The sequence below is a fragment of the Ochotona curzoniae genome, unplaced genomic scaffold (genome assembly GCF_017591425.1).
Source record: "Ochotona curzoniae isolate NIBS_2020 unplaced genomic scaffold, NIBS_Ocur_1.0 scaffold_4701, whole genome shotgun sequence".
NCBI lineage: Eukaryota > Metazoa > Chordata > Mammalia > Lagomorpha > Ochotonidae > Ochotona > Ochotona curzoniae.
This window is the reverse complement of record NW_024467122.1, coordinates 50,029,942-50,054,523: the sequence shown is the minus strand read 5'-3', so window position 1 is coordinate 50,054,523 and position 24,582 is coordinate 50,029,942. Positions and strand designations below refer to the sequence as shown.

General features: G+C 60.1%; 2 protein-coding genes across 3 annotated transcripts in view; one reads left to right on the top strand and one right to left on the bottom strand.

Moving 5' to 3' along the window:
* The window catches only part of LOC121148385 (spectrin beta chain, non-erythrocytic 5-like), a 39,301-nt gene extending 22,820 nt beyond the window's left edge, over nt 1-16,481 (top strand). Inside the window, exons 36-63 of the mRNA XM_040968440.1 lie at nt 154-303; nt 421-612; nt 820-915; nt 2,782-2,897; nt 2,976-3,090; nt 3,756-3,872; nt 3,982-4,103; nt 4,299-4,461; nt 4,724-4,912; nt 5,074-5,151; nt 5,607-5,779; nt 7,020-7,110; nt 7,240-7,386; nt 8,467-8,604; nt 8,685-8,941; nt 9,021-9,207; nt 9,374-9,586; nt 10,399-10,595; nt 10,680-10,884; nt 11,124-11,318; nt 11,893-12,048; nt 12,316-12,533; nt 12,659-12,851; nt 13,048-13,224; nt 13,313-13,417; nt 14,318-14,397; nt 14,503-14,576; nt 16,120-16,481. Of these exons, the coding sequence (XP_040824374.1) occupies nt 154-303; nt 421-612; nt 820-915; nt 2,782-2,897; nt 2,976-3,090; nt 3,756-3,872; nt 3,982-4,103; nt 4,299-4,461; nt 4,724-4,912; nt 5,074-5,151; nt 5,607-5,779; nt 7,020-7,110; nt 7,240-7,386; nt 8,467-8,604; nt 8,685-8,941; nt 9,021-9,207; nt 9,374-9,586; nt 10,399-10,595; nt 10,680-10,884; nt 11,124-11,318; nt 11,893-12,048; nt 12,316-12,533; nt 12,659-12,851; nt 13,048-13,224; nt 13,313-13,417; nt 14,318-14,397; nt 14,503-14,576; nt 16,120-16,481 (4,506 nt within the window). The remainder of the gene's footprint in view (nt 1-153; nt 304-420; nt 613-819; nt 916-2,781; nt 2,898-2,975; nt 3,091-3,755; nt 3,873-3,981; nt 4,104-4,298; nt 4,462-4,723; nt 4,913-5,073; nt 5,152-5,606; nt 5,780-7,019; nt 7,111-7,239; nt 7,387-8,466; nt 8,605-8,684; nt 8,942-9,020; nt 9,208-9,373; nt 9,587-10,398; nt 10,596-10,679; nt 10,885-11,123; nt 11,319-11,892; nt 12,049-12,315; nt 12,534-12,658; nt 12,852-13,047; nt 13,225-13,312; nt 13,418-14,317; nt 14,398-14,502; nt 14,577-16,119) is intronic.
* Nucleotides 16,482-16,557: 76 nt separating this feature from the next.
* Nucleotides 16,558-24,500, bottom strand: LOC121148749 (cytosolic phospholipase A2 beta-like). 2 transcript variants are annotated; one of them, XM_040969027.1, is made up of 20 exons: nt 24,492-24,500; nt 23,430-23,502; nt 23,011-23,147; nt 22,768-22,899; nt 22,398-22,438; nt 22,249-22,291; nt 21,897-21,951; nt 21,502-21,632; nt 21,285-21,368; nt 21,087-21,124; nt 20,337-20,472; nt 19,361-19,497; nt 18,956-19,178; nt 18,761-18,878; nt 18,533-18,670; nt 18,340-18,444; nt 18,045-18,224; nt 17,675-17,841; nt 17,128-17,314; nt 16,558-17,049 (listed from the first exon to the last, which is right to left on the bottom strand). In XM_040969027.1, exons 1-20 carry the CDS (start codon nt 24,498-24,500, stop codon nt 16,838-16,840), a joined length of 2,346 nt encoding a protein of 781 aa, XP_040824961.1. In that variant the 3' UTR covers nt 16,558-16,837. The 2 variants fall into 2 exon arrangements, with proteins under 2 accessions (XP_040824961.1, XP_040824960.1); XM_040969026.1 differs by lacking the exon at nt 24,492-24,500 and having other exon boundaries at nt 23,430-23,803.
* Between the last annotated feature and the right edge of the window lie 82 nt (nt 24,501-24,582).

Genomic DNA, 24,582 nt, shown 5'->3' with positions numbered 1-24,582 from the left:
CTGTATGCTGACCATGGGACGCAGGGAAGCCTGCGTGGAGGCCCAGGGCCCTGGAGCAAGAGGACCCCAGCTCCTCCATGAAGCCCTAGAACCATGTCCAGTGGGAGGCAAGGCTGTGGAGACTATAGGCTTCATGCCCCGGGTCCTTGACAGGCCAAGGACTGGATCCAGCAGCGGGCCCTACAGCTGATGGAGCCTGTTCCCCCTGGGGGCCTGAGAGACCAACTGAGGCACCTGCAGAGACACCAGGCCTCCCAGACCGAGGTCCAGGCCCACAAGGAGCTGCTGAGCTCTGTCACCAAGGTAACAGCAACCCCTCAGCCCCTCGCCTGCTCCGGAGGGACCGCCAGATGATAAAGGAAAGGGCAAGGTCTTGGGCAAGCGGTATGTAAATGTTCCCATGGTCCCCTCTGTCCTCAGGAGGGCCAGGACCTGCTGGCACAGAGCCACCCCTGGGCAGAAGAGATCTCTCAGCAGCTGCAAGCACTAGAGGAGCACTGGGAGAAACTGAGGCAGGCGGTGGCCCTCCGGGGTCAGATCCTGGAGGACAAAACGAGCTTCCTGGAGTTCCTGCAGAGGGCAGACCTGGCAGAGGCCTGGATCCAGGGAAAGGTAGGCCCAGCTAGGCTGAGTAGAGTCTGGAGGGGCCAGGAGAGGGGCTTGAGGCAGGGGAGGGAAGTGGGGTTCCGGGCAGGGCCCAGCAGTAAATTCCAAAACCTCCCGACACACACACTGCTCCTACTACTGCCCAGCTGTGGGAGCCGGGGTGCCTGAGGTTGATGCTCAGGGGACCACCCTCCCTGGCCTCTGCCCCTGCAGGAGGCGATGGTGAATACTGGGGACCTGGGCCAGGACCGTGACCACTGTCTGCAGCTCCGCCGCCAGCTCCTCCGGCTCCTCGGTGCCTCGGCTGGGGTAAGGGGGCCCTGCCCAGACAGACAGACACACACACACACACGCACACACACGGCTCATGGGGCTCAGGTGTGGCCTCCAAGCTGACCGTGTGCATATAGGGAGGCTCTTTGAGTTACCGAACCCAGGCTTCCTCATGGTTGAGATGAGAATAAGGCCTACGTGGGAGACAGGACCCACCCCTACCCAGATGCATGCAGCAGACCCTAGGAGCTCTGGAGAGTGTTCACAGTGCACAGATTTTCCATGTCGCCTCCTAGTTCAAGGCTGTAGTCATGCCATGTGAGCCGTCACCATTCCAGGTGCTGAGCCAGGAACGTGGCACCTCTCAAGCTGTTCTATTTTTGCTTGTTTATTTGTTTAAGATTTATTTATTTTCATTGGAAAGTCAGATATACAGAGAAGAGGAGAGACAGAGGAAGATCTTCCATTCAATGATTTACTCTTCAAGCGACCGCAATGGCTGGAGCTGAGCCAATACAAAGCCAGGAGCTGGGAACCTCTTCCAGGTCTCCCACATGAGTGCAGGGTCCCAAGGCTCTGGGCTGTCCTCGACTGCTTTCCCGGCTGCAAGCAGGGAGTTGGATGGGAAGCAGGGTCACCAGGATTAGAACTGGTGACCATATGGGATCCTGGCATGTGCAAGGCGGAGACTAGCCATGAGGCTATCGTGTTGGGCCCTGTTTTTTTTTTTTTTTTTTAAGATTTATTTATTCAAAAGGCAGAGGTTACAGATAGAGGAACATGGAGAGATCTTCCATTATTGGCTCCCTTTCCAAGTGGCTGCAAAGGCCAGGGTTGGACTAGGCTGAAGCCAGGAGCTTCCTCCGGGTCTCCCACATGCGTGGCAGGCTCATACTCTTGGGTCATCTTCTGCTTTTCCAGACACATTAGCAGGGAACTTGAACAGAAGTAGATCAGCCAGGGACATGAGCTGGCATCCAAATGGGATGCCAGCATTGCAGGGGGTGTCTTCACCTGATGAGGAGCGACGCCAGCCATTCTGGGCTGATTGTGGCATTTTCTGTGCATCTGTAATTACAGAACTTTTTAGTGAGACAGTATACTTCTAATGAGACAGTACCCTGTCTGCCTTCAGCGCCTCCACTGACCTCCCACCCCCTGCCCTGCCACACTCCCTCAAAGCTCTGTCTCAGTTAGGTAGGATGGAGGGAAGAAACTGGGCAAGTGCTCTCCTAAACAGATGTTAGAGTCTACAAGGCTGACCTTCCCCTCCTGGTACAAGTAGAGGCATTTCTGGAAAGGCTGTAGTCTCCATCCCATGGTAGCTGGTGTGAATGGTGCCATCACAGGCACCATGCCAGGGGCTCTGTGGGTAGGCCCTAGACCTCACTGAGCTGGGCTTCAGTCCCAGCTCTGCCACACTCAGCCCCCACTGCCTCTGGCTCGTGCTGGCATCTCCAGGAGGAACAGAACCTCCATCCGTGCCTCCCAGTGTGCGCTGCTCTGGGGTCGTGTGGGCAGTGTAAGCCAGCTCTGTTGTCCTCCCTGGGCACTTGCCTATAAACTCTGCTCAGGCCTAAGCCCCAGCCAGGCAAGTCCTCTGGCTAAAATGGCTCAATCCCAGAAGCAGCATTCCCACTGAGAGAGCCTCTGTTCACAAGCCATGCCCAAGCCCCAACTTCCTTACCTGAGAGCACTTCCTGACCCTTAGCATAACCCAGGGCTGCGGGCTCCAGCTGAACCTGCTCACACTCGGGCCATAGGAGAGGCAGTAGCTGCCTCCAATGCCCCACACAGCTGTACCTCAGAGCCCACAGACGGGCCCCGGAGTGCCAACTGCAGAGCCAGGAGAGGGACCCTGAGAGGGCAGGAGCCATGTGTCCTTGCCTGTTCTCCCCATAGGACACAGTGGAGGATGCCCACATCAGGAGCATCCATGCCTTGTCGCTGAGGTTCAGGAGCCAGGACCCCGAGGAAGTCAGGACTGTGTGCCAACGGCAGAGCCAGCTCCACAGCAGGCCAGTCCCATGCCAGCAGGTGGGGAGAGGAGCAGGGCCTCATCCTTCCCCAGCTGACTTTGTATCACCCCTTGCCAGGTGGACGAGTTTCCATGGCAACCTGCTCAGGTACCAGCAGCAGCTCGAGTTGGCCCTGGAGGTACACACCTTGTCTGATGAGCTGGACGTCATCATCGAGCGGATCGGGGAGAAGGTGAGTGGTGGAGAGCAGGATCTGGTGTGCACTGGGGAGCGAACGCAGGGAACGAAGCACGCACCCTGCCCCTTAGCTACCCTTCTTCCACTGGACACCTGGTGGCTGGCCCCACTAAGCGTGTGCCAGGGTATCCAATGGGTTCTGTGTCCTTGGGCTACACACAGAATGGGAACATGGAAGCCCCATTTTAGGCTCTGAGGCCCTTTCTCCCCAGACCTGCTGGGATCCAGAGACCAGAGCATCCCATGCCGCTTGCTCCAGCTCCTGAGCAAGCCCAAGACACACAACAGGCCACCCCAGGAGGGCATCACCAGTCACAGGATTCTGAACCAATTGCTGGTAGAGTGAGGCAGTGGGAGAGTGCGAGTAGCCTGCGAGCCTGCCCTGGCACGTCCTGCAGTGGCTCTCCTCTGCACCTGCCAGCTCCCTCCTAGCCTTCAGCTTCCCCAAAAAGGCTGACATGAGAAGGACAAGGAGACAGCACTACAGAAACAAAGCTCTCATCTCAGGAGAATCTCCAGGTCACAGTCGACCTTCACCCCCTCCTGCCCCCCACACAAGTGGCCACTCCAGGCCCCAGAAGCCACAGGATGGACCAGCTGCTGGGACAGTCCAGCATGACTGCAGTGAGCAAGCTGAAGCTAAGGCCTTTCTCCCCACAGAGGGCCCTAGTCCAGACCCTAGATGAGAACGGGCAAGGCCTGGATCACACGCAGAGGCTGCAGTGGAGGCTCGCAATGCTGGAGCGGGAAGTGGGCCTGGTGCAGACACAGGTGGAGGTGTGCAGCTGGGCGTGGAGGCTGCCTCTGTGGGGACCTGGCTGATGCACACGGTGGGGGTTGTCATGAGAGCCACAAAGCCAGGGGCTCTCACCCTGCTGCCCTACAGACTCTGGAGCACAAAGTGGACTGCCTCTGCCGGAGCAGCTCGTGGGCAGCCGGCAGCCTCAGTCACAAGCAGCAAGTGATGATGGAGAGCTGGCAGCAGCTCCAGAACTCTGCCCGGAAGCGGTAGGTGCTTGTGGTGCTCACTCCTCCCTGCAGGCCTGTGCAGCACCAGTATCATGTCTCCGGGCTTCCCCTGGGTCTGCTATTTTCCACTAAGATTCAGTGTTGTCACCTCCATTGGTTCCCAGAGGGCATGTTGTGGGAAGGGAGGGATGAGGGGCTGGGACCCCAGGTCTAGCTGCTAAGCCCTGTGGGCAGGAGGGAGGCGCTGGACATCCTGCAGCAAGCCCAGGGGCTCCAGGCAGTACTGCAGGACCTGGTGGTCTGGGCCCAGAAGCTGCGGGAGGAGATGGCTGCACTGAGCAACCCCTGCAGCCGCACTGAAGCCCAGCGCATGGTGAGAGAGCATTGGGCACGCAAGGTAAGCAGGGAGGGAGATCCTGGGATTCCCCCACTGCTATTGTCCTTATTACCCCCTCATTGTCCCCTTTCCCCTACTGTCTTCCCCCCTTTGCTCCATCACCCACCTCAAGCCTTCCTCCCCCCATTGCCTCCCACTGCCCCCCTTCATTACAGCCCTGCCCCGTGTTGCCCCATCTGCTGCTGGGTCCTTTTTCCTCTCCCATGCACCCCTCACTGTCTTGCACCTCCTTGCCTTTGGGCTGCACCCAACCCTATTCTAGGCTGAGCTGGACTCACGGGCAGACAGCATCCACCTGGCTCGGGCCACCGGGCAGCAGCTGCTTGCCACTGGGCATCAGTCTACCCCTGGCATTCACCATGCCCTGGCTGCCTTGGAGCAGGAGCTGCATAGCCTGGAAGGGGCCTGGCAGGAGCGGCAGCAGCAGCTACAGCAGGCCCTGGAGCTACAGGTGTGTGGCTGTCCAACTTAGCCATGGCCCCAAGCCAAAGCCTGGCTCCCTGCCCACAGCAGCCTGGCCTGCCAGGGATTAATTCTGTGAAGCCAGGGTCCCTCCGCTTGCAGGGCCTGGCCCCTCTGCCCACTTGCTCCAGCCTTGTACTTTCTCACCAGGCATTTCTGAGCTCAGTGGAGCAGGTGGAACGTTGGCTCTGCAGCAAGGAGGCCTGCCTGACCGACGAGGGTCTGGAGGTAGGTGCCGGGCAGTGCTGTGGCCAGCTGAGGTCAGGGGTGGGGAGCTCACAAAGTGCTCCTCCCCCTCCCCCCAGCACAACTGTCACTGCCCTGTCAATCCTAAAGGTTTTTCGGCCCTGTCTGGCTCTTGGCTCTGTCCCACTACCCTCCTCACATCCCACTACTGTCCTGATCTCCCACAGGAGACCTGGGGAAGTCACCAGGAGCTGGTGGAAGTGCAAGGGGGAGGGCTGGGTGGGTAATCCAGATCCTCACCCCTTTCCACTCCTGTCCCCCTCTGTCTCCTAGGTGAGACTCACTGTCCCAGGTCCGAAGCAGCCCTGGGGGTCAAGGGGCATCTGGACAGGGCAGTGACTTTGTGGAGTGGGGTATGGTAGGATGGTTCCAGGGAGGAGAGCATGGACCAGGAGGGGTGGCCCCATGGACAACGGTGACCTCCCTGACCCTGCCAGGACCCCCTTAACCACACGGAGAACCTCCTGTGGAAGCACAAGATGCTGGAACAGGCCCTGGAGGCGCAAGCAGAGAGGATTGGCACCCTGGAGGCTGCAGCCCAAGTCCTGCTCCAGCGTGGACACCCTGAGGCCCAGACTGCCCTGGGCAGGTGTCGGGCTGTGCTCCAGAGGTACTTGTGGCAAGCCAGGATGGCGGGGACCACACTAGGGTGGCGTGTAAGCATCAGGCACCCAAGCCTCCCCTTGCTGTCCTTTCCCATGCTCAGCAGCCTTTTGCAAGGCTGAGATCAGATGCCAGGGTCACTGGCAAACCACTTCACCCACTGGGAGGAAGGGGAGTGGACACTCCCTTGGGATCAAGGATGTTCCCTTTGGGAAGGCATCTGGTGAACTGGCTAGTGCCAGGCCCTGAGGGCTTGTGAGGGCCACACAATCCCAAATTCTTCTGCCTCCTCTCCTGCTGGGCCCTGAGGCTGATGTCCTGGTGGCTCCGTCTTGCATGGTGAGAGGGGCTGACAGCACGGGCCTTGGGATTGTGGCCAGGAATGCAGGCCCAGCCCTCATGTGCAGACTGGCAGGTCTTTTAGGCTCACTAAGTCAAGGTCAGCTGCATGACGCCTTGACAGGCACAGCCTGGGTAGCCCCCAAAGCCTTGCACCGGCATGGTTTCACCTTACAGTTGCTCAGTCTTTAGGACCAAAGCCAGATCCCAGGTTGCTAGGGGCCACTCTTCCGGAGTGCCTGCCCATGTCCTGATTCCTGTGCTGGTGCCTAGAGGCAGTCTGGCCTCTTTGTGTCCTGTACTTGCCCTGCCCTCAGGCATCATGAGACATGTGCAGGATGGGGGGTTGGGGTGCCCAGGCCCTTATGAAGTACTGCCACTAGTTTTTGCTCTGGTGTCACTGTCTGTGCATTAGCCATTCTCGTGGCAGAGCGTGGTCTGCTCAAGCTGCTGTGACCAATAGCACAGGCCGGGAATGGGAACAGACAGTAGGGGTTTGCTTGCTGCGATTCTGGGAAGGTCACAGCCCACATTGGGGTGTCACTGGTTTCTTGGGGCTTGCTGGTAGCATGTCATCTCTGTGTCTTCTGTGCCTGGTGCCAACGCCCCCTCCCCACCCCACAAGGACCACAGTCCGATTGAGTCAGGACCTCTGTAAACACCGCAACTCCCCAAATGGTCACATCCTGAGTTCTGGGGGCTGAGGCTTTCCCTAGGAGCCTCCACCCTCATTCAGCCCTGTAGCAGACGACCGCACAGGGGAGAAGGGTGCAGCATGCCTCTGTGTCAGAGGAAGCCCCAGACTCAGGATGTGAGGATGAATGGGAAGGCATCCTAGGCTGGAAGGGCACACACACGCATCCCTGTGGCCACCTGGACTTTGGGCCCACATGAGTTTCCTCCGGCAGGAAGAAGGCACTCTTGGAAAGAGCAGGTGCCCGCCGCCATCAGCTGGAGGAGCTCGGGCAGCTACAGGCATTCCTGCAGGACTCCTACGAGGTGCCTTCCCTAGCTGGCTACAGTGAGGGGTGGGGCTAAAGGCCACGCCTTCCTTGGGGATCCCTAGGAGGGGAAAGGGAGGGCATAGCCCTGGTAGCAGGGCCCAGCTGGCACTCCCTGTGTGCCCAGGTGGTTGTGTGGCTGAGGGAGAAAAACACAGAGGCCCTGGGAGAAGGCAGGTGGGCCCCCAGCGAGCTGCAGGCGCAGGTACGACAGCAGCAGGAGCTGCAGGCAGAGCTGGACGCCAGTGCACAGGACCACGAGGCACTGCAGGCGGTGAGGCCCGGGGTCAGGGGGTCGGGGGGACAGGGGTCAAGGGGCAGCTAGGTCAGCCCTGAGTACTCGATGACAGCTTCCTAGTATATTCACTGCTGTGCTAATCGTGATCAAGCAGGGAGAAACAGTTGCTTCCACTCCCCAAACAGGGCCTTTTCAGTTATTTTAAAACTTTATTAACGTGATTTGAAATGCATACAAACAGATTTTTCCTCTGCTGGTTCACTCCCCAAATGCCTGCGTCAGCTGGGGCCAGGCTAGGTTGAAGCCAGCAGCCAGGAGCTGACAGATCCAAGCACTTGGGCCATTACCTGCTGCACCCAGGGTGGGCACTGGAGGAAGCTGCAATCACAAGCAAAGCTAGGTTTCTAACGCAGCACTGGGACACAGGATGTGGCTATCTTAAGGGAAGTATCTTAACCACTGAGTCAGGTGCTTTGGCCTTGAAGGTCATATTCTGACGTCATCAGAGCACCCAGCCAACAATCAAAGCAGTGTGTTTTAATGCTCCCTTTCCCACTCACAAAGAAGCCCTGGCAGGGGCCTGTGCCACATGGCACAGTGGGCTAAGCCTGTTTGTGGTGTTGGCAATGCATGGTCACTGGTTCAATGAGTCCCAGCTGTTCCATATCTGGTCCAACTCCTTGTTTGTGTCCTGGGAAAGCAGCAAAAGATAACCCAAGGTCTCACCCACATGAGAGACCTGAAAGAAGCTCCTGCCTGCTGATTTGAGAGCTAGCCAACTCTGGCCACTGGGGCCATTTGGGGAGTGAACCAGCAGATAGAAGATCAATATCTCTTGTCTCCTTCTCTCTGTAAATCTGCGTTTCAAATAAATAAATCTTAAGGGGGAAAAAAGGTAGTCCTGACCCCTGCCCAGCCCCTTCGATGCAAGGGGCCTGCTAAGTGCTGTGTAAACTGCATCATGTAAACAAAACAACCTCCTGATCAGCGTGGTGTGGATGAAGAAAAAACAGTCCAGAGAGGTCCCGTAGCCAGCACATGGGCCCTGCCACCTTGGGGCTGGTGCTCAGAGCCAGCACATGTGCCCATGGCGTGTGCACCATGTTGTGACTGCAGCTAGGGCAGAGGCTGCTGCAGACGGTCCTCCCAGCCCCGGACATGGTCCAGGAGCGGCTGCAGGAACTGGGACAGCTGTGGCATGAGGTGCAGGCCAACTGTAAGAGGAAGGTGATCAGGCTCCGAGCTGCCTGTGAGGTGAGTCTGTGTGGACCCTGGAGCTGCCGGCCAGGGCTCTGGGCCTGCTCCCTGGCTGCCCACCACATGTTTTCCAACAGGCCTTGAGTCTCCAGCGCAGTGTGGAAGAGCTGGGCAGCTGGCTGGAGCCTGTAGAGGCCGAGCTGAGAGGCCCCGTAGTAGGGCAGGACCTGCCTGCAGTGGACGAGCTCCTGGGGGCGCAGGGGGAGCTAGAGGCAGCGGTGGATAGGCGGGCCAGGCGGGCACAGGCCCTGCTGGGCCAGATCCAAGCCTTCATGCGGGAAGGCCGGTGCTTTGGCCCAGACTTGGAGGAGCAGGCGCAGCAGCTGCTGCAGAGGTACCTGCCTTTCCCTGCTTTCCCTGGGGATGAGGCCCAGTGCCCCTTCTTGTCTCTCAGGTCACTCACTCCCTTACAGGTTTGAGAGCCTAAGGGTGCCCCTGCAGGAGCGCAGGGCAGCCCTGGAAGCCCAGAGTTGTCTCGCACAGTTCTTCAGGGATGTGGAGGAGGAAATGGACTGGGTGAGGGAGAAGCTGCCCCTGGCCATGGCCCAGGACTGCGGCGAGAGCCTGCAAGCTGTGCAGCAGCTGCAGGAGCAGCAGCAGGTGCGGGGGGCATACTCAGAAGTTCTGAGGCTCCTCAGCCTGGGGGTTGCCCTGGATTCTCCTCTGAGGGCTGACTCCCTGGCGAGTAAGTCTTGGGGGTGTCTTGAGGTGAGGGTAGGTTCCTGTAGCAACTACCAGTTGCTGTCCCCTTCCTCCTCCATCACAGAGCTTGGAGAATGAGCTGAGCAGCCATGAGACTCTGACCCGGGTGGTGCTGGACACTGGGCATAAGCTGTTGCAGGCTGGGCACTTTGCCACCAGCGAGGTGGCTGCCCGGGTGCAGGAGCTGGAGACGGCCATGGACCACCTGCGGGCGGAGGTGGCACAGAGGCGTCTGCTGCTACGCCAGGCTCAGGAGGCCCAGGAGTTTCTGATGAAGGTGAGAGGGTGCTGGAGGAACAGAAGGCTTCACTCTTTGTGTGAAGCTCCCCAGAGCCAGACCCCTGGAGGAGCTCGGCTCTACATCTTGGATCTCCAGGCCCCTAAGACCTCACTCCTCTAGCCAGGAGGCCTTGGAGTGATTGCTTCTCTGTCTCTTCTGCCCCAGTGCACTGTCGGTGTCAACTGGAACCTTCTCCCTGCTGTCGGGCACCTTCCAGCAGGGAATGTATTTTTACAGAGAGGAGAGCTGAGCCAGGAGCCAGGAGCTTCTTCTGGATCTCCCACATGGGTGCATGGTCCCAAGTCTTTGGGCCGTCCTCAGCTGCTTTCCAAGGCCACAAGCAGGGAAGTGGATGGGAACTGAGGCAGCTGGAACATGAACCAGTGCCCATATAAAATGCCAGCACTTGCAGATGGAAGATTAGCCAGTTGAGCCATGGTGCCAGCCCAGGAAGCAAGACCATGAGGAATAACAAAAGGGGAGGAACTCACTGCGAGGTGCGCTTGCTGAAATGTGGGCTTGTTAAGCAAACCAAGCAGAATTGCCACTGAGGAACAAAGACTGGGGCATCTTTGTTTTTCCTGGAGGCAGAGAGGGATCATTTGAGGCCTCTGGTGAACCTTCCGCTCAGGCCCAGCTGCAGCAACCCCTAGGTAGGGAGGTGTCCAGCCCACGTGTGCCTCCCAAGGCCACCGGGCCAGTAGCCCGAGCTCTGACTCCAGGCCTCACAACCTCAGCCAGGAGCACTGGAGGCCGTTGTCTCCCACTGACTTGTGTGGGGAGGCTGATCTCTGCTGTTATCACCCCAGCTCCTAGAGGCAGGATCCTGGCTGGCCAAGCGGGACCGTTTCCTGGACAGTGAGGACCTAGGCCAGAGTGCCGAGGCTACGCGGGCACTGTTGCGGCAGCTGCAGGCCACCCAGAGAGACCTGCAGAGCTTTGGGGTTCACATGGAGCGGCTGCAGCAGACCGCCGCACTCCTGGAGGGCAGGCAGGGCCCAGAAAGGTGAGGGGAGAGGTGCAGAGGGCAGCTGGGGTTCCCCTCAGTGGGGTGGGGAGGCCCTGGCCCAAGCTGTGTTTCCTGTCCCAGTCCCCAGGTCCTAGCCCGGCTGCAGGCAGTGAGGGAGGCCCACACACAGCTGTGGCAGAGGGCAGAGAGCAGGGCCCGAAGCCTGCAGGAGCAGCTGCAACTGCATCTGCTGGAGCAAGAGGCCCTGCTCCTGGACACGTGGCTCAGCACCCAGCTGGCCAGCGCACAGTCCCAGGAGCTTGGGCAGGACCTGGAGGCTATCGAGGCAAGTCCCTGAGGCAGCTAGTTGGGAGGAGTAGGTGGAGGCTGAGCAGGCCCGCAAAGTCTGTGTGTGCCAAATGAAAGCTGGGGTGTGTGCAGAAGAGAGCTGGAGTGATGTACCTTGCTGGACCCCCACATCTTCCCTGCTGGGGCTGCGGGAGGGCCCTGTGCCAGATCCCACCAAGCCTCTTAGGAGCGCCCGGAAGCAGGAAGCAGAGTGATCCTCCCCACTCCCACCTGCAGGTGCTGCAGGAGAAGTTTGATGCCTTCAGCAAGGAAGTGCAGAGCGTGGGCCAGGCCCGGGTACAGGCCCTGAGGGAACACGCAGTCAGCCTGGAGCAGGCAGCTCCCCGCTGCTCTCTCCACATCCAAGCCCACAAGAGCCGTGTCCAAGCTGTTTGGGAGAGGCTGCATGAGGCCATAAAAGTCCGCCAAGAGGTAGGGCTCTCCTGGAGCTTCAGCCTGGGACGATCTGGGGGTGGAAGGGAACCTCCAAACACAGCTCATGTAGCCAAGCAGGGGGACAGGACAGAAACTCCAAGGGGCCCTCAGCATGCTGTTGCCCCTTTCCACATCTCCAGCCCAACTGTTTCCAGCTTCCTGTCCCCACAACAGGTGATGGTACTCCATATATCCCCAACTGTGGCCTGAACCCATCCCTGGCACCTGCTCCTGTACTCTGGGTGACTGTCCTCTGGCTTCTCCCCCAGCCTCAGCTCCAAGCCTGGCCCCTGGCTCCTGTCACAGCAGCTTCCTGGGCCCCACAGCCTAGTTTCCTCCTTTCCTGGCCCAGCTGGACCCCATCCACCCCAGCCAGGGCCCTGGTGCTAGGTGCACACTGAAGGCTGCATGGGATGGCCTGCCCTGTGCAGGCCATGGCTGGGTGCCAGCACAGACTGCACCCAGGGGTTCCCCTGGTCCTTTGTTCATGGCCTGGGAACTGTGTGCCCAGGTGGAGGCAGGGAACATAATTCAGTCCCAACACTCCTATCCTCCCCCTGTGCCTTCCCAGAGTCTGGCCGCAGCCCGGGAGCTTCGCACCTTTGAGCAATCAGCAGCCGAGCTGCGGGGCAGGATGCAGGAGCAAACTGCCCTGGCCCAGGGAGCATCACATGGCCTCCACCCGACTTGTGTACAGATGCTGCGGCGACAGCATGGGCGTCTGGAGGTAAGGGCCCTCACCCACCCACAGACCTGCCCAGGAAGCCAGTTGCCCCTACAAGAAGGGCAGGGATGCTCAGCTGTCTCCAGCTTCCCCTCCCCACCAGAGGGAACAGGTAACCCCCCATCCCCAGCTGTGGCCTAAGCCCACCCCCTGGGCACCCAGCTGTAGCCTAGGTCAGGGAACATAGTGAACAGAGTAGAAGTGATAGGAACTTGAGGAAGCCTGGGTGCTCCTGAGCTGGGAGCCTGAGATCTGCACCCACGCTTGCAGAGGGAGCTGGCAGCTATGGAGAAGGCCATGGCCCATATGCAGATGGAGGCCCAGCGCCTGTGCCAGCACCATCCTGCAGCTCAGGAGGGCCTGTTCAAAGAGCTGGCTGCACTGCAGGAGGCCTGGGCCACCCTGAAGGCAATGGGCCAGGAGCAGGGCCAGCAGCTGGCACAGGCTGCCCAGGGCCACACCTTCCTTGGGCACTGTCAGGAATTGCTGTAAGTGGCATTCTGCCTTGGCCCCAGGCCAGGATTTGCCCTGGGGGTAGGAGGGTGGAGGGGACAGGGTAGCTCCCTTGCTATCCTGCAAGCTCTGACCATGGCAGCTCTCTCCTGCCCCGCAGGACGTGGGTGCAAGAGCGGAAGGTGCTGGTGTCCTTGTTGGAGGAGCTGACCCGGGATATGGCTGAGGCAGAGCAGCTCACCAGGCGGCACGAGGAACTGGGACAGGAAATCGAGGAGCATGGCTTTTATGCCCAGGCCTTGTGGCAGGACGGGCAATGGCTGCTGGCCCACAGTCCTTTGATAACCCCAGAAGTGCAAGCACAGGTGCGCCTGCCTGCCCACCCACCCAAGGCCTCTGCACCTCTGGTTGTTAGTAAAACCAGGACAAGAGAGCTGGGCAGAGGTGTGGAGAGAGGTCGAGGGGAGGGGTCACAGTCTTGCCTCTGCAGCCCTGCCTCGGGTGGGAGCTTTGACCGCGTCCTCACCTGCAGCAGCTCCTCCCTGCCAGGTGACTGAGAGGCTGCAGGAGCTGGACAGTCAGCTCCGCGAGCTCCAGGAGGCCTGGACCCTGTGCAGGCGGCGCTGCCAGGAGAGCTGCGCTCTGCAGCAGCAGCGCCAGGAGCTGGAGCAGGCCGAGACATGGCTGGCCTCCTGGGAATGCCTCCTACAGGAGCCCGACTGTGGGGTGCGTATGGTGGCTGTGGCCCATGCTGTGTTGGGGGGAAGAGGGGAGTCTTGGGCACTTCCAGGAGCTGGGTCTTACTTCTCCCCAGCACTCCACATCCGAGGTAGAACAGCTACTCCACAGACACGGGGACTTGGAGAAGCTGCTGGCGGTGCAGGAGGAGCGGTTCACCCACCTGCAGGAGACCGCAGAGGTGTGACCCTGAGCGCATTGGGCAGGGACGGCCCCTTGTTTCAGCCTGCAAGTCTACTCCCCCAGGGCCTGCCGGAATGGGCCCTTCGAGAAATTTACCAGCTGCAGCTCCGTCACCCCTAGCTAGGGGTGTCATGTGTCTGAGGGGTGTCCCCAGGGGCCACACCAGGTGATAAGCATTAAAGTGATGGCCTCCCTGACAGGGCAGGGAAGGTGTTGTTGAAGGAGCACAGGCACTGCCTGGCCTATAACCTGGCTCACTTTGCCCCTCCCCAAGATGGAACAGCAGCAGCAGCAGCAGCTGCTCTGGGGACAGGCATTGAAGCCCAGGTGAGCGGGCAGCTTCCAGGGTGGGCCCTGCAGGTGGAGAGTATGGGAGCACAGCTGGCTGAGGAAAGGGCCCTGCAGCCTGGCCTGTCTATCCTGGGAGCCACAGGCGGACAGAGGGAGCCCAGGGGATGAAGGGATAGCCCCTGTGTCCTGCGGCACAGGGAAGCAGGGGTACTGCACATGGAGCTAAGGGTAACCAGACCGGGACAAGGCCAGGAGCTGTGAGGCTCGGCCCACCTCCCAGAAGGGCCTGTGTGGAGCCAGGGCCCCCCTGACAACCCCAGGAAGGAGACACAGGCTGCCAGGGAGGGGTATGGGGCCTCAGCAGCAGCTCCAGCCCTAAGACCCTCCCAACAGAGCCACAGGAAAAGAGGCTCTTCCTGCCCTGCCCTTGGTTTCCTTGCCTGAGCCCTCCAGTCTCTCTACTTATGGGGACCTGGGTGCCTCTGGATGCACATGGGGGGCTGGAGTGAGGCCTGGCAGCAGCCTGCAACCCTGGCTCCTGAGGGGAACAGGAGAGGGGCCGCAGGTCAGAGACCACCACTGTGACCTGTTCCTGGTCTCTCTTCAGAGGGTGGCTTCCCAGAGCCCCCAAGCCCAGGGTGAGCAGCTGAGAGACACTGGTGGCTGGAACCTCTCTGTGCCCTTGAGGTGAGGGTGGGCATGTGTGGATCCAGGCCTGCTGGGGGACTGGAGGTAGGGGCCTGGCAGAGACGTGGAATGTGACCCCCAATGTTTGTGTGCTGGTTCCGGCAGTGAGGCAGAAAGCCTGGTAGCAGTGCCATCTGACAAAAAGGAGCACCTGTGGCCGCCCCTGGGGAGCACAGCAGGTAGGCTGGGCCCCGGGGAAGGGGGAAGCTGGAGCAGGGGTGTCACTCCTGGGTCCCTAAGTTCCTGGTAGGGCTGGTGTCACATGCATCCCTGGGGGTGCACATTTGCCTGTCTCCCCAAGAAGCCAGTGTCTCAGCCAGGGAATGTAAGGCTCAGAGGGATTAAGTAACTTGCCTGAAGCCACATGGCTCTAAGCTAAATAACTGCTCCCTAGAGGGGCCCTGCAAGCAGTGGCCAGGCTGGGGTCTCCTCCCAGAAACATAGGCCACCTTCTCTTTGTGGGTAGACAGCATGCTTGGGGCCCCTGGCCCTCTCTTGAGATCCTGGCTGAACCTCCAGGGTACTCTCCCAGCTTCAGGGGTCCCCCCCTCATGAGCTGAGCCCTAGGGAAAGCCTGCTTACACTGTGGGGAGCCCCCCAGAGGAGGCAGGGCACATGTTGATGCTGTTCTCTCACCCACCTCACAGCCAGTCCCATCAGCGTCACAGACCAGATATCACAGCATGCTGTGGAGGTGTGGCCCAGCAAGGGCGTTCAGCTCAGGTGGGATGCTGGTGGATGGCAGGGAGGTGGGGGTTTGAGCTTCTCGGTCTAGCAGAGACTGCTGCCCTCTGCCCAGGGCGTTGATACTTGGACTGCTGGGATGCAGAGATACATCAGGCCTTAAGCATGCCTGCTCTGAGTGCAAGCCCTGCTCCATCCCACGGGGATGGCTGAGAGGCCAGACCCCAAGGCTCCCCTTTTCCCAGGTGGGGCAGCTGTCTCCTGCCAGGGGCTCACTCTGCCTTGACCCTGCCTTCTGCCCCTTCTGCGCTGGAGGAGACCCCACAGGAGTCAGGGCTTGCTGAGGAAACTGCCCCAGGTGCTGCACGCCTTTCTGGCTCCTGCCGGCCCTGAGGTGAGGCTCCTGTGCCTTGGGTTCCACACATGTATAGGGCAGGTTGCCCTGTGTCTGCTGGCTGCACTTCCTCACTTTCTGCTCCCCTCTCTTTTCTGCTCTGATGCAGCATTCACAGGGCAGCCAGATCCTTGCTCATACCTGCTCCCAGGAGTTGGCGGGGCCCTACAGGTCAGGGCCATAGGCAGCTGCATACTGCCCTGCCCTAAGCTGGGGCATGGGAGGCTGCATGTAGCAGGACTGGCTGCAGACACCTTCACCATGGAGCCCTGATCGCACAGTGGCGCAGCCATGAGGCTGGGAGCCCTCAAGTGCAGCCAGGACTCAGGTGTCACCCCACAGATGACGTGACTAGGGATCAGCCTCTGTCTTGGACACAGTGACTTCTGAGGCAATCAGACAGCCATTTCTTTGCCTCTGTGACTCTGGCCTCTTGGCTGGGGCTGACAGAAGGAGTGAGATTTTGTGTGTGTTGAGGGTGGGGATGGAGAGGTGAGAGCAGTCACCTCCTACTGCCTGTCACTGCAACTGCTCCTCACACTGAAGCTGGAAGGAAGCAGGGGTTTGGGGGTGGCCAGTGGGCTGGGGAAGCTTCTAAGGTGGTCGAGCCCCTGAAGTTAATTGGCCTCCTATTCTTTCAACAGATCTGGGCCTTTCTCCCACCTCATGGTGCAGCAGGAAGGGACCTGAACAGAGCTTTGGAGAGGTACCCAGGCCCAGTCTCCAGCTGAAGTTCCCTGCTGGACCAGGGGCCCCTCTGTGGGCATCACTTGTCTGTCTGGTTCCTCTGGTCCTGTCCTGGCCACACCCACCACAAGGCAGGAAGGAGCCTTTGGATTGCATGTCTGGCCTCACTCCGAAGTCCTGCCTGGAGGAGAAGTGCTCAGGCGGAGGCGGCTGGGCTGGCTGCCTGTGTGGCTCCAGCACAGGTAGATGGGGACATGAACAGGTGTCCTGTTCTTTGGGGAATGCTGACAACCTGCCCTCTACGGGAAAATATCTCTAGGGAGATATTTTATTTTGCTTTTTAAATCCAACCCTGGCCATGTGTACCTGGAAGGACATGCAGCAATGACCGAGTCTGAGCAGCACCTTAGCCTTGAAGGCCTGTGTAATGTCCAAAGTTTTCCCTTCCACACTGTAGGGAGGCTGGAGAAATACCACAGCTCACAAGCAGCAGTCCACTCTGTGTGCTGGCTGAACCCAAGCCAGAAACCCTCCCATGCTCAGTGTCCTGCCAGGCCAGGCCAGTCCCTCTGCCGCCAGTCTCCAACTCGGACTCAGCCAGGGCTGCAGCTGGTGTTGGCTCGGTGTGTGCATGGCCTGGCTGGTGCCAACCCAGAGCTGGACCTGGGTCTGCCCTCACTGGGGTCTGCGCTGCTGCCTGCGCTGCACGGCCTGGCGCAGGGTGTCCAGCAACTGCTCACGATTGTTGCACACATTGTAGTGTGTGAGGCGCAGAAGCTTGTCGGCATCCTCCTCGCTATAGGTCACTTGCGTGTAGTGGTACGGTGAGTCAGACGGGGACAGGTTCACCTCACCTGCAGCTGCTTCCTCGGGTGTCCGCCGGACACCTGTGGACAGAGCGCAGACAGGCATGGAGGGGACGAACGCATCACCCCTCCAGAGGAGAGCAAGGGGCTGGGACTCACCAGGGGCCGAGTGCTCCCGGAAGGAGCTGTTGACCAGAGGGAAGTGTAGCACTACAGGGGCCTCAGGCTGGTCGGGGGCAGCAAAGAGGTGGCACTCCTGTGGCTGGCACTCCTGCTCTGGGCTGGGCGTGATGGGTGGGAACGGGATGCCCTGCTCCTGGCAGAACCGGCCCAGGAGCTGCAGCTGCTGCAAGTGCACAGAGGTGTCAGTATGCACCCCAGGGCTGGCCATGAACATGGTCAGACTCCAGGGCTCCTCCAGGGAGTCAGGCCAGACCTTGAATAAAGGCTCTAACCCTGAGAGTTCTAGGCTATTGTGCCTTTGGGAGAGTGGAACGGGGATGGGGTGAGAATTCACAAAGGCCAGGCCCTCCTTAGGTGCAGCAAAGGCAGCCCGAGGACGAAAGCCGCTCGGCATGGCAGGCTGCGGGGAGCTGACCCACCCTGTATGTTGAGCCACCAAGGCAGTTCCGAGAGAAGCTGGACCACCCCTGGACCTCTCAACTCATCTCCCCAGGGCACAGAGGCCTGCGTGGTGTCGCCCCACCTGAAAGGCACCCTGAAGGTTGTAGTCCAGCGAAAGGATGAGGTCCACGTCCCGGGTGGGCTTCAGGAGGGGTGGGCAGCTGGTATTGATAAGGTAGCCGACATCCAGCAGGCAAAGGTGGGATTCTGCAGGTGTCAGCTGGTTGGGAAGCCCGTCCAGCTTCGTGGCTGCAGAAGTTCAGGGCGATGGGCATTAGTTGCCTAAGCAAAAAATGGGCACAATGGCCTCGGGCCCCTGCTTGTTTCCTGTCAAGTCATCACCCCAGGACCCACAGTCAAAGGAAGAGAGCCCAGAAGGGGACAGGAAGGGCCTGTTCTACAGACCCAAGGTTTGGGCCGCCATGGGCAGACCTGGCGTGAGTAGCAGGTACCTTTCCAGGCAGAGAAGTGAGGGTGCTGGAAGTAGTCCTTATGGAAATGGAGGCCGCGCAGGAAATTATGGGTGGCCTGGGCAAGGGGGCGCTTGCTCAGGAGGTCGGTGAAAAACCCAGCAATACGGCCAGCTGTGGAGGGTGGCTCCTCTATCTTCAGGAAGGGAACCTGCTCCTTGTCTATACAGGAGAGCAAGAGAGTGGGAGGTGGGGGGGACTCCCACACCTTTACCTGGGCCTCCATGGTGACTCATTGTGGGAACTGGTCAGGACCCACAGGAGCCCAAGCACATACCGAGGCTGGCGCGGTGCTGGGCCCACCGGTCCCAGAACTCGCTGGGCTCTGAGGCCCAGTACAAGCTGTCCTGCAGGCTGGCAGCGTACAGGTTGCTCCAGATCCCTAGGAGGGCAGGCCCATCCTGTCAGGGCCCATTCGGGAGCCTCACCCTTGCCCTAGCTCCCTCTCCTGCTGCCCAGCCAACTCTCACCTTCCAGGAAGCAGATGCGGGACTCGGGGAGCCTCCTCATCAGCCGCCCCATGAAGAACTCGGAGCCGAAGAGTTCGGAGGGGATGAAGGCCCCGTACTTGGGGAAGCCGACCTCGTAGGGGGAGAACTCACACCACTCTGGGGAGGTGGGGAGGCCATGCCCTTAGCCTCAGGGCCCAACCCCCCTGCAAATCCCCTGCCCTCCAAGAGTGGTTCTCTCCCACTCACCCCCAAATTCAAAGGTGGTCAGGCTCTGCTCCTTGGTGTTGAGGGCACAGTAGATGGGCAGAGGGTTCTGGCCCTGACTCAGGGCCTCCCGTTGGTCCGAGAGCTTATGTTCCCGGGGCTGGGGAAAGATGGAGCCCTGAGCCCCTTGGCTTCTGGAGCTGGGGCCCAGCCACCCCCCAGCCCGGCCCCCGGCACCTGGCCATGCAATAGCGCCTCATTGATGAGGGCCCACAGGTTGGTGAAGCAGGACGGGTAGCCTGAGTGGGCACGCTCGGCCAGCTCCTGCCGGTACCGTTGCAGCTGGCTGGGTGCCAGCACGCCCAACTTGCTTTTGGTCACCCGGCTCTTCAGCAAGTCTGTGGGCCCCGCCAGGTCCTTCTGGGACCACTCAGGGTCCTCGTAGAGGGTGGCGAGGGCCCTGAGGAAGGAGAACCCAGGCTAGGCAGGCTGTCACTGCAGGCCCCTTTGGGAGTCTTCCAGAACCGCAGCCTGGCTGACCCTCCCAGGACCCGTGCTGCACACCCTCTCGCTGCCTGCAGCCACTCAGAGGTCTGCAAGCCGACACCAACCCCCAATCCCACACTCCAACCCGCAGCTTACCAGGTGGAGCCTGAGGCCCCTGTGATGTAGGAGACACAATCCAAGAGGCCCAGCTCTTGCAGGCCAGCCAGCTGACCGTACAGGGAAGTCATAGCCCGGATGCCACCACCAGTGGCCATAACAGCTACCACTGGGACCTAGAGTTGGGGAAAGGCCCAAGGAGAGGGACAAGCAGCAGGTCAAGTTCACTCAGCTCACCCAACAGCTGGGGCCAGTCCAGGTCCACTTGGGGACAGGCACTTGGTAAACTAGGGGGGACACTCCCGGGGATGTCCACATCACACACCACAGTGCCTGAATGTGAGGCCCAGCTTCCCGCTAATGTACACCCTGGGAGGCAGCAGGCAGTGGGAGCTGGGGTCCTGCCCCCCAGTGCGGGGGATACAGCCTGAATCTTGGCTCTATAGCCATTTGCAGAGTGAGCTAGGGAATGGAATGTTTCTGCCTTTTTGAATAAATAATGACCAAAGGCCTGGTCTCAGTGCTGAGCCCGCTGAGCCTAGGAGGATCAGCCACAGACTTTGTGGTCGGGCATGCAGCATTGTGACACCTGCAGGAAAGCAGCCCACACAGGAGCAGACCTCATCTCCTGGGCCCTGGCCCCAGTGAGGCTACTGGTCACTTTCTGGAAGCCGTGAAACTACCTTGAAAGCGTTCCCACTTGCTGGAACTCCGAGGACCAGCACGCCGCCTCAGACAAGGGGACCATCACACCGATCACTCAGGGCAGGGCTGGTCTCAAAACCTGGGCAGGCTTGGCACCCCCATCTGCAAGCTCCACACCTCCTTGCTCAGCACCCACCTTGCTCCCGATTACATGGACAGAGGGAAGCAGAGCAGGGCTGGGCAGCCAGGAAGCAGCTGCAAGCCTGGGTCAGTGCTGGTTCAGGCCTGATTACAGCACAAGAGGTGTCAGCTACAATTCTGGGCAAGTCTGGGATAACCCCCAATCCCTGACCCAGCACAGCCCCCAGACCTCGTCCTCCTGCAGGTCTCTGTCCAGCTGCAGCACCTCCTTCAGGGCCTTGGCCACCACCTGCTTCCGCCTGCTCAGGAAGGCCTGCTCCTCTGTGCACAGCCCGCAGCCCAGCCGCACGGCCAGCTCCTTGGGGCTGAGCAAGAAAGACAACACCAGGCAGCTCCAGGCCCCTCTGGCCTGAATGGCCCGTGGTCCTGTTGCCTCTCCCCTTGCCCTGTGTGTCTTGAGACCTTTAGTGTGATACCTGTGGGGCTTAGACACCCCAAGGATGCGCAGGGAGCACAGCAAGGCCAAGGCAGCAGGGGAGGCCATGGCAGACCGTGGTAGGGGAGGCTTTGTGGGTACCAGGTGCACTTGGGCCTGCAGGACCTGACTGTAAGGCCCACTGCCATCAACTCCAGAAAAGACTATAGAAGGACAAGGATGTGAAAGCAATGGCCCCACCCTGTGTGAGGTGACTTGGCAATGGAAGCCAGCTGAGACCCACCTCAGCAAGAACACGGCCTTCCCTCCAAGCGCTGGTGCCCCCTCCCACTTGCTTTTCTTAGCAGAGTTATTTACTAAGTGCTCCCCCACCCAGGGCTGGGCACACAGCCCTCCTGCAAAGCCAAGTGGGGACCAAGTTCTAGGAAGCCCACCAGGTCACGCTGAGCTCCCTCCCCCACACCTGCACCACCCCCAGTGGCTGCTGTCAATCTCCTCTCCCCCGCCACCACCCTAGTTGTCCAATTAATCCCTGCTTCTTACCCTGCCTCTTTCTTCAGCTCCACCCTCATCAGGGGCTCCTGAAACCACAAATGTCCCTGTCACAGAGGCTGTTCCCACTCCACCCACCGTATTCCTTCAGCCCCACCTCAGGGGCCTGCCCCCTGGCACTTGTCCAGAACAAAGCTCATGCAGCAAGGTGGGCCACTGAAGCAGGACGGTCCCAGCCCCCCTGCCTACCTGGGACGTGGGGAAGACGAGCCGCACCATTTGGCCAGAGGGCAGGGCCCTCAGGGGTACCTTCAGCTGCTCCTGGGGGGTCCCCTGCAGAGGACAGAGGAAGTAGCCCCTCTGCTGGCACACACCAGCCCATCTCCTTCCAGATCCTCCTGTTGGCAAGGAGAGGAGTGGGAGCCAGGGCTGGGACTGGGGTTGGGGAAGGAGCAAGGCCCCATACCTGCAAATGAATGCTCAGCTCCTGCTCCCCGTAGGCAGGGCAGTGGAAGCAGAAGGGCCTAGAGCCCACGGAGGCCACCTGCGGACTCTCACAGGCTCCAGGGACTATCAGCTGAACTCTGCCTTCCAAGCCTGGGGACAGAAACCAGAGCTGAAGCCAGGAATGGGCTTTCAGGGAAACCCCATTTTGTCAGAGGAACTTAGAGGTGACACCCCCACCACAGCACCTCTGTGAAAGGCTTCGGGGAGACCCAGGCAGGTGCACCACTCCCCGCTCCTGCTGTTGGCATCTCTGGGCCATTTGTACGAGATTCCCCCAACCAGGGCCCGCTCAGAGTAGGGGATGGGCAAACAGGCCAAGGGGCCCAGGCGCTGCTGCACTAGTTGGGGACTTACCAGTCTGGTCCCCCATGTCTTCCAGGCGCACATGCAGGCAGGACAGCTCCCGGGCCTGAGTTAACAGTTGAGCCCTCAGATGCCAGCAGCCCTGTCCTGGGACCTGCATCCACCCTCACCCCCTTTCCTGCTCCTCATGGCTTTGGCCACAAGTCATTAAGCACCTGCTTGAGACTGTGTTCCCTCCCTCCCCAGACATTCTGGGCACCCTAACCACAAAACTTAACCAGCCCAGGGGGACCAAGCTTCAGGCCGAGAGAGAAGAGTAAGCAAATGGTGAGGGCCAAGGTGACAAGAAGACAAGGTGGCGAGGGGTCCCAACCCTGTCTGTGGAGCCCGAGGTCCGACTCACCACCAGGATGCTGTTGCTGGTTAGCTGCTCGGCACAGTCTGTCCTGGAAGAGGCCCCCCACACTCAGCATCAGCCCGGGTGTCCAGGCTCCCCCAAACGCCCGAGGTGCTCCACACACTCCCCCCTAGTTCTGTCCACAGTTGACTCACAGATTCTGAAGCCGAAATTCTACTTCCAGCCACTGTGCACCCTGGGGAGAGGGAAGCAAGCAAGGAATTGAGGTGTGAGCGCAAGGTGCAAGCATGCCACCCTGTGTGTCTGTGCACAGGCATGTAAACCCCGACCCAGATACCAGAGAGGGCTGATGGGGAGAGGCCATGGTGCAGCCCAGACCACCCTGCTCCTGTGCCTTGGGCTGCTCCCAGAACAACTGCCCTTTGGTTCAAGGGTAGGGACTGCTTTTGGGTGGATCATAGTCCTGGCTGGCAAGGCCTCCGCCATGCTGGGAAACCTAGACCAATGGCTGGAGAGCAGGGCTGTGCTCCTACCCCCGGCCAGGCTAACCCGATGAGGCTTTACCTGGGGGCTCAGTGAGAAGCTCTCCCGCCGGAAGTCACCAGGCCGCAGAGTCCCCACGTCAAACAGCACTGACAATACGGCGTCATCTTGGGTCAACAGGTCCTGATCAAAGACCCTCAGTTCCAGAATGTTCTGGAAAGAAGCAGGGGGAGAACACATGGCCAAGAGGGATCAGGTGGGAAGCTGGGCTGGGTGTAGCCAGGAAGTATGGGCTGGGGGTAGCGCTGGCCCTGCCCGGCCCACCTTTAGCTGGCTGTGGATTCGGAAGTGAAAGCTCTGATTCCAGACAGGGCTTCTGCTGTTCTTCACTGTACGCGTCTGGAGCCTGTGGCTGCAGGCCGTGGGCAGCCAGAGGGTGACATAATAGTCAGAGGGGGTCACTGCCAGGAGGAGGAAGGTGTATTCAGCAGTGACCAAGAACCCTGTCTGTCCAGCTCCTGCAGCCCTGGCAACACCCTCTTTTTCCTCCCACAACCCCAAGATCAGCGTGCAACAGGGCTGGGTCCCTACTGTCCCCTTGTTCCCAGAACCTCCAGCCAGTCCCACCTGTTTCCATTCACTCCCTCTGGCTCTGGCCCCCTGGGAACCTAGCAGCAGTACCTTCTTCCTCCTACTCCTCCCCTGCCCCCACCAGCATGGGGCCCAAGGGAAGCTCAGCTCACCTAGGTCTTTGGAAGGCAGCCCGTGGGCCTGTAGGACACGAACAGTGAGCAAACAGCTCCCGGGCACCTTGGCCTGTAGAGGGAGAGGGGCGGGTTTGCCATAGGCGGCCATGGGCAAACCCAACAGGGGCTGCCACAGGGTGGGGGTAAAGGGACTATGATGGTAGCGTGGTGGCTAAATCCAAACCACAAGAGCCAGGCACACTCAGCCCAGCTTGCCCTCCACCCCAGCAGAATCTGCTGTCAACGGGAGCTATGGCACCACCAGACCACCAGACACCACTTACACACACTCTGGGCCAGATATGTCACATCAGTCGCCAGGCACTGATGGCAATCAAGCCCATGATGAAACTGGGGCACAGAAGTTAAGCCATCCAGTACCCAAAGGAGGGGAGTGCCAAGATGCCCTACCTGATTCTTCTCCCTGAATGAGGGGCATCCTACAATCACAGGCTGTGTCACGGCTCACCACAGGGGCAGCCCCTTAGGAGAGGCATCTCAGATTCCTGCGCAGCTCCCTGGCCTCCCCACCGCTGGTTAGGCCAGCCCAGAAGTGGGCTCTCTGCTGCAGCAGGGGGTAGCAGATAGTTCTGACTATCCCTAGACTGGTTAGTTCTGTGGCTCCTAGAGCTAGGTTGGGTCTGACCCCCACACAGCTCTCTCCAGTCCTAAGCCTCAGTGGGGTGGCTGGCTGGGCTGGGCTAGGCAGGGAAGGGGAGATCTAGGCCACTGGTTCTGCCTCTAGGATAGAGCTCCCAGGGTTAGGGGCAGAGCTGGGGATGATCAGCCATCTGCACCAGCTCTGGGGCATCCCTACCCCAAGCAGCCACCAGCCTTTCTCCCTCTCTCCTGGCACCATAACAGCAGCTGGGAGCCTGAGTTTCTAGGACCCAAAGCCAGTGCCAGGGAGCTCTGTGCCCTCATTCCCAGAGCACAGAGAGGCCAAGTCAGTCCCTTCCACCAGGCCCTGCCTGTCCCCTGGCTTCTGCCCATTGCCCTGGCCTCTGCAGGTTTTCTACCACACCAAGTGACCGGGCCCAGTGCCCCACAGGGCCCTACCAGAGCCATGAGGCCGAGTCCTCAGGAGCAGCGATGACAGGTGGTGGCCGCAGGGCCGCGGCTATCAACTTTTTAACCCCAAGCTGAGTGT